Source organism: Sebastes umbrosus, chromosome 8 (assembly GCF_015220745.1).
Source record: "Sebastes umbrosus isolate fSebUmb1 chromosome 8, fSebUmb1.pri, whole genome shotgun sequence".
NCBI classification, from domain to species: domain Eukaryota; kingdom Metazoa; phylum Chordata; class Actinopteri; order Perciformes; family Sebastidae; genus Sebastes; species Sebastes umbrosus.
In genome coordinates this window covers 18,985,838-19,001,383 of record NC_051276.1, presented here as the reverse complement: position 1 = coordinate 19,001,383, position 15,546 = coordinate 18,985,838, and the positions used below count along the sequence as shown (strand labels likewise).

General features: G+C 42.3%; 1 protein-coding gene across 8 annotated transcripts in view; it reads right to left on the bottom strand.

Annotated features, from left to right (window-relative positions):
* Window positions 1–15,546, bottom strand: part of LOC119493153 (ultraviolet-B receptor UVR8-like) — a 321,000-nt gene that overhangs the window by 15,162 nt on the left and 290,292 nt on the right. For all 8 annotated transcript variants that reach the window (XM_037778276.1, XM_037778274.1, XM_037778278.1 and 5 more), the window contains one exon: window positions 4,143–4,180. In XM_037778276.1, the coding sequence (XP_037634204.1) occupies window positions 4,143–4,180 (38 nt within the window). The remainder of the gene's footprint in view (window positions 1–4,142; window positions 4,181–15,546) is intronic.

Here is a 15,546-nt window from a genome sequence, read left to right as displayed (position 1 = left end):
TTTAGAGATGTTCCGATACCATTTTTTCCTTCCTGATACCAATTCTGAACTTGCGATATCAGCAGATACCAAGTACCGATCCGATACCAGCATGATAAAAAAATATATAGTTATTATTATTATTATTATTTACCAGCTGTTTACTACTGGCCATGTATGGATGTGATATGATTACTACCTTTGTTGTATGACCTGGCTCAGGTTAGATTGCAAAACATGAACAAATACATAGAATTGTTGGAATGCGGTTTCCAAACGTTTGCTGCTGCAGTTTGGCCTTTTTTCCCCCCTTTGCCTTAGTGAAGTCGTCATACTCTTTTGCATGATGCATCTTCAAATGTTTTATGAGATTGCTGGTGTTGAAATTGGCAACACTAGTGCCACCCCTCGAAACAGAAGCCTCACATACTGTCCATATCGCCGTTTTACTTGTTGGATTTTCCACTGTGAAATATTGCCAAATGGCTGATATTTTCCTCGCTCTAACATACCATTAGATTCTCTGCTAGCAACGCACTGTTGTAGTTTGCTATCGTCACGTGACAAACTACCTGCAATCAGTTCTTCTTCGCTGCTCTAAAACAGTACTTGCCAGTGACAGCCATGATACATCCACGGCAACAGCACAGTGAAGGCTATTGTTTTGGAGCGGCGAAGAAGAATTGATTTCCGGTTGAACAAGTTGATTTTTTTCTGGGTTAATAAATTATGTTATCGGATCAGCGCATAGACTGGCGTACTCGCCGATACCCAATCCCGAATATTGGGTAATATCGGATGCATTTCCAATACTGGTATCGGAAAACAAATCTAATTTTATTTCTTTTAAAATCCAGCTAATGTTTTCACTATTTGGTTATGAATTCCTACCTTCAGTGGCACCTGCTCTCAAAACAATTTATAAAACATATACTACTAGCTATTCTTGTGGTGTTTATATTTAGAAAATGCATTAATTTCGATAAAGAATGCATTATCGCTACTTTAGGACTTGAAACCTGACGTTCAGACTTCGGCCTTGATTGTCAGGATTTCCCCCTCTGTCACCATCTTATTCTCAATACACTATCACACAATACAAATAGAAATATATCCATTCAAAATAACAAACTGCATTCAACACGTCACCCGCAAAACTAAGAACAGCACAGTACATCAACACACAACCCTCAGCCACAAAGGGAGCACAGAGGCCTAGTAATGATCTTGCAGCAACAATATGATTAGTGAAGCACAAAATCAATTAATGCAGCAGTAAAATCAATAGGTGTCTCTCAGCATATATGTCCTGCAGTTAATTAATAAACAAAAAGGACATTAAGCGGCAGAGCATCAGACTGTGGCAACGACTGTCATCAGTCACGACGTGTGTACTGATGGCATCAGCAGGAAGGGAAAGGGAAAACATAGACAGATATAAATGTGAGTATGGCGAAATACCGAACACACCCACGGGCAACGACGCTACCACTGCACACACATACATTTGAGAGCATGACCATGCATAGACACACACTAATATACAAACGCACTCATGCACGTCCCCTTACTCACATGCACATGTTTTTTTTTATCCATGTTCTTCTTTCACACGGAGGAAGAACTGTATATCTATGGTATCAATAACCCTCATTTTATTCTACTATAGCAGCCCAGACTATATTAGTATCAATTTGGACCAGGCCCAGGGTTCGATGAGGCCTGGACTGTGTTGGAACCAGGCCCAGGGGTTTCCACCACCACCAGGCTGGCTCACTTATTATTTACCATGCCTGATGAGTCTCCCTCATCATTACATTACAGACAGGATTGCAATCGACAGACTGAATGGCCACACTGATCTGAAGCCATACCTCAAACATACATAAACACATGGTACACGCGCTATCACTATGTAGTTTATAACAATACATTACACATAAGCATGAAAAGCAACAGCATTGGAGAAAAAGTTTCATGTGTAATCTGTTTCAGTTAACGTCAGACATGCATGCTTGGTTTTGATGTTTTATTATCTGTTGTTTCAGGCACACGCTGTACGTTTGGGTCAGACACACTCATTGTTAAAAGACACTGCACTTTCCTGTTGTAGTCCTCAATTTTTCCCCGACTACCAAATGATTTTTCCAGGAAGAGTTTTGTATGAGAGAGCAGTTTTCTTTCCTTGCTGTCTACCTCATTATTTAGTCTGCTTAGAGCTTGCATTAGAGGTCTATTGGATGTTATGTCAATTCCGGTCTCTGGCCGGTTGAACTCCCTGACACAACTTTAGCAGACAGTTGACCCTGTTATCACACCGCTGACATTAGGAATCGAGACATGACTCTAGACAGCGGATGTATTTGTCTGTAATTGGGTTGACGGCATCAGTTAAGCTGGCCTACTGGTTAATTCAATAATCCATAATGGCAATGATGACTATTTAGATGTGAACATTTTATTGTTATTTATTTAAAAGAGTAAAATGTAAAAGCTTTGTTTACTTTACAAAACGTCTGGTAGAACACTTTTCATTCTCCTGCTTTCTTTGACACTTATTTGCTACCCCGTTATGCTGTTACCATATTGATTCTGGCTGTGGCACGCACTCTCTGACATCATTCAAATTCCTTCTCACCTCAATCATGTGATACAGCGCAGGCCGTCCGTCTTTTAGTCTCAATAGGAGGAAAACAATGAGATTTCTATCGGTAATACTATTACCAACCGTAATAGGGTTAGAGCTGCCTGGGTTTACCTTGGTAAGGCAGCGGAAAACTTTATTAGGTTTAAGACCTTTTGCTTTTCTACTTTTTCTGCTGCTACTGATACATAAGAGCCTTTAAGCCCTAGAGAGAGAAAGGTATCAGTTTAGTTAAAAAAAAAGACATAAGTTCAAGATGGCCCCTCATCTCACTTCTTCTCCAGCGACAAACAAAGTGTTATCTTTCAGGAGGTGGAACCTTTCTTATTTTTTTTACGTGTTGACGGGAGTAGTTTCAGTGTGGCACTGTGCGGCTGATTACAGGAGGAGTCTTAATCAGGTGGTGCAGTCTGCTCGGGGCCCCTGGGGCCGAGAGTGTGCTACATCCTGTCAGACTGCACCGAGAAACAATCAATCATCAGAACGGCTCTGAGACAGAAGAGAGAGAGAGAGGGCAGGAAGATAGGAGAGATGGAGGAAGAGGAGAGCGAGAGAACTTGATGAGGGGAGGGAGAGAGAAAGAGACGGTGCCCTTGCAGAGACTAACATAGAGTTATATAGATGCGAGAACGCCTATGAAAATCCAATGAGTCTAGTTAGACCACAAGCCACCCTGTAAGAGCGCAGTGTGGAAGCCAAGGCCACGTCAAAGCTCATAACAACTGATGTCTAACATTTTCATTGCCCCCCCTGTCTCCCTAACCTTCACCTACATGTTTGTTTCACTGTCCTGGCAAAGCGTCATCCTCACTGTCACGTTGTAAAAGTGATCACATTTTGGCCGCGGTTTCAAACGACCTCGCAGATAGACACCAAAGCCGGGAGGAGAAAGAATCAGAGAGAGAGGGGAACAGAGGGATTGAGGTGGGCCTAGGTTTTACACCCTCTGGGCTCTGTCTGAGGGCTGTGTAATGATGCAGCTCTTTAAAGAACGTCTTAAATGAAAGGCCAGAACAATCCTCTGTGACAGGTGGGATTCTTTATCTAACAGAGGAGGAGAGACAAGACAGGGCCAACAAACACACACACACACACACACACACACAGCCTCACATGCACATACTTTTGGCTATGCACATACATAAACTACAGTAGAGGATTTCCTGCTCTGTCCATGTGAAGCAGAGGAGTTGAAATGGACAAACAGCAGATCCCATAAAGGTGATTTATAGAATTTAAAAAGATGTGCGTTCTTGGCACATCATGAAGGGTATTAAGTGCTCCAAAGGAGGGCTCGGACACAGATCTCCCCCCAAAAACCTTTTAATCTCCACTCTGGAAGAAAAAAAAATGTATTCTCAAAATGCCTTAAAAATGGAAGCTGTTTGAGTGTGTATGTGAGAGAGAGAGACAAAGAAACAGAGAGAACACTTGTGTGATATGAAAAAGCCTGGAGTCCTGTGTTGTTCTAAGTCTGCCTCTCCTGGTAGGGCCAAAAGTGGAAAAATGTTTGGCTCACCTCTTGCCCCATCCCCCAGGAGAAGACATTCCCACCATCTGAAAAAAAAAGATAGAAAGAGAAGGACAGAGAGTAAACCAACAGTCTGCAAACAATTCAAGAGAGGCAACAAATACAAGCCTGGGGTTAAAATAGAAAAGAAAAAGAAAAAAAACAAAAGTGGAAGGAGAGAAGGGAAATGCGCAGCTGACAAAAGTGGCTCAAGCATCATACATCAAGCACTTGTTACCTCTCCCGGTGCCTGTGATTGCACATGACTGCAAACAAGTCAGTGATAAAAATCTGAAGAAAGATGAGACCGATCGGGCTGGCTTTAAAGATCATCAATCACGGCCCTGTAAGCTCAGATATTATTAGTTCAAGTAAAGCTGCACTCTTCCATTTTATGGACATCATAAAAGACTTTGGGGGGGTGGAGGTGGAGTGGAGGAGATCCCCCAGTGTTTTAACTAGGACTGGGATGGATGTGTTTGGAAAAGCAGACCGGATGGATGGACAGCTCTAATGTAGTAGCGCTAACTGAATCACTCACACAGCACCGGGCTCCCCAGGGGAAGGAATGTGGGATGGGAGTGTAAGGCCCCACTTACAATATGTTATACTAAGTAAAAGTGTACGGTGAAAAGGACTGTGCGTGTTTGTGCTGTGTCATATGTGTGTGTAAGTGTGCGTGGGTATGACCTCTTAGACGTTTGGCAAAGCCATGTACGGACCTTTGGACTCATTGATAGTGTGCATTTCTTTAAGGTGTGACAGGGCTGGGCAATATATCGATATTACTGTATGTCGATATCGTGATATGAGGCTAGATATCGTAATATGGCATAAGTGCTATCTTTTCCTGGTTTTAAAGGCTGCATTAAAGTAAAGTGAAGTATTTTTCTGAACTTACTAGACTGTTCTATCTGTTCTGATTATTTGCTGCTACCCACTTAGTCATTATATCCACATCACTATAGGTATTTATCAAAAATCTCATTGCGTAAATATTTTATAAAAGCACCAATAGTCAACCCTACAACATCATCGCAATATTGATATCGAGGTATTTGGTAAAAAAATATCATGATATTTGATTTTCTCCATATCGCCCAGATCCTAGTGTGACACACTGTGACCTCTAACAAGCACATCAGCATCAAGACTGTAAAAACTTCCAAAACAAGATGTCAACAAGGTTTTGCTCCAAAAAAAACACATTGCCATATTGTGCATAAAAGGTTCTGAGTATTATTTTTTTTATTTGTATATGCTTTAACGTCTGTGTACCCCGACACCTGCTGACACACTGACACCTTTTCTAAATGATGTGTATCATATTATCTGCTGAAGAGCCATGATCTGCTCCTTAATGTTACTTTTTCAACCGTTACATGCAACACTATAAAGACTTTAGAAATACAAAACAATAGGAACATGTCTAGGGAATACCTGTGGTCACATTGATCAACTTAATCACTACTTTCTACTCTAACATGTTTGTCAATCCATACCACTACTTCCTGAGCAATGCCTCTGTTTTTCACTTATTCTTCACAACTTTTTTTTCTTTCTCTCTCTCTCTCTCTCTCTCTCTGTGTCTCTGCCTGCCAGTGAGGACATAAAGGCGAGTGTGAAGTCCATCACTGCCTGGTGAATAGCTGCCCTTTGTGCCTCAGAACTTAATTCACAGGCTGAAAGGACCCCAGCCCTGCCATAGCACCTCTGTGTGCTGCCTGATTTAAAAGAGCTTGCATGTCCACTGAGGTCTGCCTAAAAGCCTTCTGTTAAAGGTTAAACGCACCAGGTTTCATCAAGTTTTGAGGATTAAAAAAATCTGATCATTGACCAGTATGGACACAGCATACCAGATTGTAAATTTAGTTTCCTTTTTTTTTTTTTTATACTAAGTTGAATACAAACAACCCGGTGCCAACACTGGTCTCGCAGTCACTAACGTCTGCACTGTTGTCAAGGGAACTTGACTGTTTTTTTTTCATGGTTGCCATGACCTTATTCAATATATAGACCCCCTCACCCCTCCATACGTTACCATTTGAACATACCCAAAGCGTTTGGTGTTGCAGCCAGCTCTTGGTAACTTTCGGAGGTTGTTCAGTAACAAAGTACCCATGTTAGCATTTCGAGCAACAAAACTTTTCTTTTCTCCTACTTTGGCATTTGTGAAAACGGATGGTTGCAGAGGGCATCAATAACACACCACCACCACCCTCTCTCCCTGTCTTTCTCTCCCCTCTCTCAGAGACCCTTGCCGGGCTTGTTAGGCCTGACACTGGCACCGTAGTGAACAAAGGGACTGCTCGGCTTAGGGCTGCCCTGGAATGTCAGCGGGTTCACATTTCACATGCAGATGCGTGACCCCAGAGCCCTTTAGTGAGAAGGTGCGCTTTAACCTCAGAGAGAAGCAAGAGGAGGGGAGAAGAGGGGGTAAGGGGCACCTTAAGGGGAATCCGGGATGGGGGGGAGGGGTAAAAAATAAGAATGTCTGAGTTTGCACTGCCTGCATCTGCTCTTACAATGCTATATGTTTCTCTCAGTGCCTACCCTCTCTCTCGCTCTTTCCCAAAACACTGCTGCACACAGTTAAACTCCGCTGATATACCTTATAGAATATTATAATTGTCGATACTCTGAAAACTTGTCAGAGCCCCGTCTCCTCTATGTGTGATCTGCGAGGCGCCCCCTCTCTTCCCCCTACTTCGGAACACATGAAAGCATTAACTTTTAAAGTGCATACTTAAGATTTCTCCCCAAATAATTGAAAAAGCACAATGGGAGGGGTTATGTAAGGCAAAAGTACTGTGAGCTCCGCAAAAGAAACCAAAGCTACTGTCATCTGCTCTCTGTAGGCCCAGGCAGGCACAGTTTCAACTCAAGGGCTTCACACTTCTATAACTTGTTCTCCTTCCCTCGCTGCTCTCCCTATCCTAACTCTCTCTACACCCGTTTGCCTCTCCCTCTCTCCTTTGCTCTCGATAGTGAAAACTTCAAAAGACAATAATATCGTCTGCAAAAGCATGAAACTTCAGGCACGTTTGTTTGTTTTGACCCTGAAGCCCCTTGCTGCAACCCTCCACCTCCGACTTGCAAGTCCTGCAAAATAAATGAGAAAGAGAGAGCAAATCGAGAGCTGTTGTTTTTCGTGCCCGCCTGCACCCCTTATTCCTCCATGTGCTACTGTTGTGTAACATTTGTAGAAAGCATCTCACTGCATATGACACTGCATCTAATGCAGTGACCTCCCACAACTGATGACAACAATAAGTTGTGTAGTGAGGCAGAGGAGTATAAACTTTTCAAATACATCTAAAATATTCCACTAAGAAAATGAAAATCAATACCACACAAATGTGTGTGCACAGACACACAGTGAACACGCGCATGCATTTATGCTTCCACACTGACTCATCTAGTTTGGCCTCTGTAGGTGTCTGGTTTGAGGATTGGAGTTCTGATTTCTTTTTGGGAAATACAAAAGAGCTTTGTCTATGAGCAGGTTGTTGCCTCCAGCCATATCAAATCTGTCATAACAGGGAAATAAAGACGATAAAACCTTATAAAAAATACAGCGCAGTAAAAAAAACAATAATGCTAACAGTTACCTACGATGACAAAATCAAAAGAGAACTCATAGTGTTCTCTTATCATCTTGCAGAACAATTATGTATGCTTGTGTCAGTACAACATGGTTGACCTTGGAAGACGTATCAAGGTGTAAAACATGACCCGCTATAACAATAACAGACATGATTTCCTCCACTGTGTTTGATTATTACATAAAGAATCAAATCACTTATTATACCTTGAACTTCTAATTGAGTGGATTAATCTGGTCCACTGCAATGATGGTATTTAAAAGAACAAAACAAAAACATAAAACCAGTCTTTAAAAATGGCATGTATTATGTTGTTAAAGCAGCAGTGGGTAGAATTGGAGCAAATATGATTAAAAAAAGTTATTTTTATAAAACGGTCACTATATCCTGACAGTAGTGATGAGAAATTAGAAAGTTTGTGACCAGGCAGCCATGTTGAGAACAGTTGAGGAAATACCAAGCACCATCCACCAGCCGGAGCAAACTTTCTCATTTTACAGCTAAACAGTAAACTACAAGATGTTTCTGAAAACATTTGAGGTGAGAAAAAGGCATTACGGTAGCCTGAAAACAGAGCCATGAGGAGGTGCAGAAGTCTAGTTTTCTCTCAGAACACTTGAATTACATTAGACTGAAAGCCCAATGATGCCAGAAATATTCTACCTACTGCCATTTTAACCTGTCATCAAAACACCATCGCTATCCCCTACACGATTATGATTATTACAATTTCAGTGCTTATCTGAGTGAGAGATTCTATTCTGCAAAGAGATTCATCTCTATTCCAGTGATCAGAGTGCTTAATTGTTTATCTGTGTAGTTTCAGAGTGTGTGCATGTGTGAGGGGTTGTGTGCGCTCTGTGTTTAGCACTTCTGCCCTCTAATAGTTGAGACGTCTATAGCATCCACAGCAAGGCCAGGGGAGCAAGGGAGCAATCCATAGGCCTGCGTAGCCATGGCAACTAAACAAGGAATAGGCTAGATGTCAGGCGAGCATGGCTAAATTACCCATTAGAGAAAGCAGGAAAGGGAGAGAGGGAATACTGGTCAGGGCACAAGAGGCTAATGGGGAGATAAGATGGCCAACATATAGACTACACAAACACGCAGGCACACACACACAAAACGATGGGAAAACAGATAGGGCTTGTCACATAAAGGTGCCGGCGCAAACACATACTGAAATAGGAAAATGCAATTAAATGTGTACAAACTCTCACAAACAAACACATGCAAACACAATTTGCACGTGTATTGGCGCACATGTGCCGATACGCACACAGTATGGGCAACTGCATACGTGCATGCACACAAATGCAAAAACACATGGGCACACACACATGTGCACACACAATCACAAGCATACAAAGGGCACAAAGGGAAGACAAAATGGTTTTAATAAAGACGCCCTCTTGGAGAGGTTGCTTGTGAATGTGAGGGAGATGTATTTATAGGAATGCTCCGGTGGGATCCTCTCTGCTCAACCTCACATTTGTGCATGAGAGAGAGAGAAAAAGAGAGAAAAAGAGAGAGAGAGCGAGAGAGAGAGAGAGAGAGAGAGAGAGAGAGAGGTTGTGTTATTGCTTGTTCCTTCATCCTAATCCTTGATGCATGGCCTACTCCTTGAGTCTATACTAATGAATAAAAGAATAAAGAATGAACCAGTGTAAGTATCTAAACCATTGCGAGAGTGAAAAGGTAAAAGGGGATTGGCCTGGTGATTTGTTCCTGCTGTGCAGAGACATGCACGCGCACACACACGCACACACACACACACACACACACACACACACACACACACCTTTAAGCATCCAAACAAGCTTGCATACTCACACTGTGAACAACATAGCCTGTGCGCACACACAGACACACACGTACACACACACACACAAAACACAGCCATGCGCGCACGCTGACACAAAACCCCTCCACACACAGAGTCAGGCAGTCCTCCTGACTTTAATGCTGCACATTCATTTGCATGCGCCATAATTAGCGTCAGGCACACAGAGGCTGGTCCTGGGGGAGCTCTGTGATAACCGCTTCCCCTTCTATTAGGGCTCTCATTCCAAGAGTGTCAGACATTGCACATCTTCATTGCGGGGCCTGCAGCACATCGGCTCAGTGGAACCTCTGCTGCTGTAGCTACTGCTGGAGCAGAGGCAAGACGATGGGGACGAGGGGCTGGAGAAAAAAGGTGGAGAACGCTAGGCTCGGCGGAGGGAGGAGGAGACAAAACGAGGACTGAGAGATGTAAAAGAAAGAAAAGGAATGAGGTGATACGTTTGGAAGACAAAGAGAAAGAGGGAAAGAGAAACAAAGAGAGGTAGCGCATGGCAAAGGCGGTTGCACATTGTGCAGCAGACAGACGGAGAGACAGGCTGGACAGAGGTAATGAATGCAGTTATTAAATTGTTTCAGCTGCAAAGAGGTCTATTCTTATGCCATTATAAAGGGAACAATTTATCCCCACTGATCGGCCCTGTCTCCTTTCTCCTCGCTCACTTTGATCTGCCAGCATATTGCCTTGATGTGTCCTATTCAATAGCGAATCTGGGGCAATTTTAATGCTTTTGTACCTCGCCACCGCTCCACTTCTCCCTCCCTGTTTAAAAATAGCTGTTAATTATAAGTGCAGTTTAAATGTCTCTAGTGACCCAGAAATGCAGGTTGGAGTGAGAAGAAGGGATTGAGCATCTCCAAGTTTAAAAAGAGCGAGACACTATTTCTTTCCCTCTTTATCATGCTTTCTTCAATCTCTCCTTTCTCCTCTAACCCCCCCTCCCACGTCTTTGTCTTCTCCATTCACCTCCCCTTCGATTCTACTTCTCCATTCCTTTAGTGTTCCTCCACATTTCTTTTTCCTCCATCTCTCGCTCTCTCTTTCTCCTCTGTGGCGTTTCTTCGGCTCGGTGGGAGCGAGCAGGGCTGGAGGATAGGGGATTCAGTTCTTTCTCTCCAACACACGAGAGAGCTGCAGCGAGACATTGGAGACCATGGCTGTGAAACCGCTTCAGTCTGCAGATTGTATGTGCGTCACACCAAGTCTTTGTATCCATCTCCTCAACTTCCTCCTCTTATGCAGCCGCAGGAGTGGGATGTTGAAAGGAAAGGCATGTGAAGGTGCACTAGGTAGCGCGGTACGAGGCAGAGGCGCAGAGTATACCTGTGGGGGAAGAGAAGGGGCTGTGCAGGGACCTGAGGTGTGCACCTGGGGGGTGCAGTGTTATAAATAAAGCATTAGCCTCTTGAAGGGAACAGAGATGTGAGGGGCTGTCTCTGCAGCTCTCTTTTCCCCACTAACTCCTACTAACAGTTAACCCGCAGGCATGTACAAGTACTCCTTTCATCGCTGAGGAGGTACGTGTAACAGTACAAAAAATCGGTAAGAGGTAAACTGTGGGACTGTCTTGTGTCAAAATCTGGGCACCCCTTTTTACTTTTGCGAGCTCAGGGATAAACTTCCATCACATTGCAAGCGGCTGACATGACTGACGGATAGACTGATTCATCTTTTTGTGGTTATTTTGTAAAACTGTGTAAAATAAAGTGAGTAAAGTTGAAGTATGAAGTATAAGCTAACACCATTATGGGGCAGTTGTTTGGTGGTAAATCACTACAGAAACCATAATATCATAATTATAATCTTAAGTGAACCAAAACACAGGCTGTCCGTTTGGGCATTTGTTGAGATGGACACAGGTAAGCAACAGGTTAATGTGAGTGGGAGAGGACAGACCTGGACTTCTGCAGAAGTCTGATGTTTGCTTGACATCTGGGCTGAAGAGAACATACAGAATATGCTCATAAAGTCCACAAAAAATAGTGACGTTTATAAAGTCATTGGACATAAACTGGAGGAAGGGAAGGGATTTATGCACAGAGTAGATCAGTTGCCGAGTCAAAGGGAAAAAACGTTAACAACAATATATCAAAGTCCACAATTCCCTGCATAGAAGTGGTAGCTCTCGAGGCAAAAAAGATAAATTTGCTCCTTTGTTTGCATATTTTTTTTTAATTTGGTCCGCTTTAATTGGTGCACTGTGAAACCGAACCATACTGAATAGAAAACGAATCAAACATATCAATTTGTCTCTGATTCGGACTAGCCAAACGGACTATGGTTTGTGAAAGCGCCCTAAATGTATCCTATAATACTGTACATGTTACTCCTACACTGAGGTCGCATCTCCTTTCCACTGCGTAGTGGTAGTCTATGAATAAAAAGTAATTAGAGGTATAATTCAAAATAAAATATAGTGACCACAAAACTTCCTCACTTCCTCCCACATCTTCCACTACACCCAGCTTTCTAATATTGCTGTAAAACTATATTAAGATGTCATATGAAAATATGAAACATCACAGTGTGAAAGTCTCAAAGCCATTCATGATGCTGTGCAGATTGCATTTTTCAAAGAAAATTGTTGAAGATGACACTTCACATGCTCCAGATTCAAATCAATGATGTTACAAGGACATGTGTAGCACGTTGAACCCTCTTTGACACGTGACAGCGTTTTATATTTCATGGTCTAACACTATGTTCCTTTCAGTAATGTACCACACTGTACTGACCTTACACAGTGTTCTGTTCGTTAGTCCATTTGTTTCCATCTCAGTGAAGGGCAGAATACCTCAGAGCACCTCAACCACCACAGGGTCAAGGTAAGATCAGTGATTATTACCTTATTCAAAGTCCATCAGATTGTTAAGTGACTTGCAAAATAAATTAGCTTAACAATATATTCTTCTGTTGCGAATAAAGAGTAACGTGGCTCTAATAATCAGACAATGCATATGGAATCCAGATCTCATTCGATCTTATGCTCACTTTATTGTTCGCATAAATCCTGGTGCAAACAATGACATGAAACTGATTAGCAACACTTGGGGAGAGAATATGAGAATACGAAGGATATTGTGAAAATTGCTCTAAGCCAATTAACTATTCTGCTCCCCCCACTAATACTCTTATCTCATGCTCTTTTCTTCCCATTCTCAAGGTGTATGTGCCTAAACCTGTCACTAACCATTTGCTATGCTACACAGCGGTGTATTCTTTGACGGAAGAAAGCGATAAGGTAATTTTCTCTCTCTTTTGTATCAGTTGCTAATACTAATACCACTAGAACAGCCGAGATCAGTTCCATTATACTTTCAGACCGCCTTGTTTATGAATGTAGCTATGCTAAAATCTCGATAGGAAGACATATGCTAACATTAGTACAGTGTAACCCGCACTATTAGCTCTAAGGAAAAATTAAAATGACCTCTCTATGTCTCCGCTGGCCGCTCGGGCAATGATATAAAGTATGTCCCCATCAGTATCCATGGTCCGGCCTGAAATTGGAAATATGTACAGGAGATAACCGAGCAGCGCTGAAACAAGCTCTCGGTGCGGGCCCACTCACTCAAGGCGGGCAAGCACTTGATAGATAAATGAGAACAACGTACTGGTTTGTCCACAGGCATGGCGCCATTGACAGAACTCATAAAACAAAGTGTTAACGCTGTCCTTGGTATGGGTGGCATGACAGTAAATAAAAAGTTATCTAGCAGCAGTGTGACATGCATTTTTAAACATCAGCATTGCCTGACAAAACCACACAAGTGGTAGCTAGTGAAAGCTGCTCTTGGACTCTCTTCAAATGATTCAACGTAACAAGGCTGCCACTGTAACACGAGCGCTAAAGTGTTCTCTCATGTCTGAATGCGAAACTATTAATCTCACAATAAGTAGTTGTGTTATTCATGTCAAATTGCTCGATGTCAAACAAAACAGATGTGTTGTTTTATTTGTCAATAAACATGTCAAGAGTGCAGCACTCGTAAATCAAGGGTCATCCTGAGGCGTGAGTTTTTGATAGTCTAATGGTCTCATGGTCAGCGTGTTAATTCTTCTATAAATGTCCAAGGGGGTTCAATCGACAAGATTAACATGTCTGTTTTCCAAAACACAAGGGCAAGAGTGGAAGTGGAATTACGGGAAAGTAAACGATACAGTCACCATTTGTTCCTACAGACGAGCCGCCAAGTGGAAAGCTAATGAGTGAGACATCAGACTTTATTTTATGTGCCTCATGAAAGCAATCATTATTCGGAATGATCCGAATTAAACTTGACTGGATTCATTTGGCAGTTCAATAATCCATTTAGAATAGTCCTGATACATCTGTGAAGCAAGCTTTTGCAAACATCCTTTGTCAATTTACTACGCAAAATTCCTCTGTATCGATCGCCTCATCCTTGAAATGTCCAAACAGAAGACACAAACTGATGTCAATATAGTTTAACTTGAGAAATGATTCTACAATCACAGAGATTTTTTTTTCAGTATTTTACTTCCAAAATACAAAAAAAATCCAAGATAAACAAAAGAAAAAGAGAAAAAAAAGGATGATGGTGTAGAGATGGCGGAAAGAGATGCAAGCTAATGACCTTGATAAGACCAGGGACACGGAGAGCCCAGGGAGGAGACGTGATGTGTTGCCGTGACAGCGGTGTAGTAGTGCCGGCGACAAGGGGAGATGAGGAGCTTGCACTTCTTGGCTGGTGTTACACATTAGTGTTGTTGTTAGCCAGGGGCATCGAGGGTGATTGTGTTTGTGTGTGTGTGTGTGTGTGTGTGTGTGTGTGTGTGTGTGTGTGTGTGTGAGCGTGTGCTTACAGAGCGAGGTACGAAGACATCCCGGTCGAGGCCTCGCGTGGTGACAGAGGCTGATACCAATCTAATGAGATAAGAAACGTATGCAAATGAACCTGGCCACAGTTCACACTAATCAGCTTAACGCTCCGATAGATATCAGCTATCTGTCGCATCGCGCACACACACACACACACACACACACACACACACACACACACACACACAGGCTCTCAGAAGTTAAAACAATCAGTGAGCGGATTTGCCATGCCATGTATAAATACACAGAAACACACAAACAGGCCCACTCAATACAGTACAGTAAAGATCACAAGTCAAACTGTTCATCACACCTGTAAACTCGAAGGAATCTATAGGCACAATATCTGTGCAATCAACAGCTTGAATACGATACTGTAAGTGTGAGCTTTCACACAGCTATAAATTCATTTGTATACACATTGCATAGGTATAAACCAAAGGGGTGAATGAATCCCACTGTACAACATCATCTCATCCAACAGTTCGTATGATATCTTATGAAAAAGATATTTAGATTTAGAAAAGATCGATTTGTTTAGGTTTAGGCAACAAAACTACTTAGTAAGGTTAGGAAAAGATTGTGGTTTGGCTTAAAATAACTCCGGAATTGGCATTACTTCAGTATGTAAGTTACAGCACGTGACAAGAAATTCAACATTGACTTTTGGTATCACACAGGAAACGAACGCCAATCTCTGGTATTTTCTGACCCACCCATCCACCCCGACCTCCTCCCATTCGCCACTCTTTATATTTCCTGGTTCACGATTATGTGAATTCCACATAAATTGATTTTGTGGGATATATAAGGATGACAGTGCATTACTTCTCATAGGTATATCTACGAATGACGTATGAGACCAGCCTGTACTGTGTATGGGACATTCAGTTCCTGGGGTCATGTCTTTGACAAGGTAAGGACAAGAGGCCCCGGCAAAGGAATGCAAGATTCAAAATAGCTGAAGTTAATGGGGAAATGTTTGTGTTGAGTGCAGCCTAATAGGCAGTCAGGAGTGACCTGTAAATGACACATTTTTTTTAATTCCATGTCCTTGCAGAATTATCTCAGTGCTGTCAATCAATATGTCATTAACTAACATTGCAGATTTTGTGGATTTCT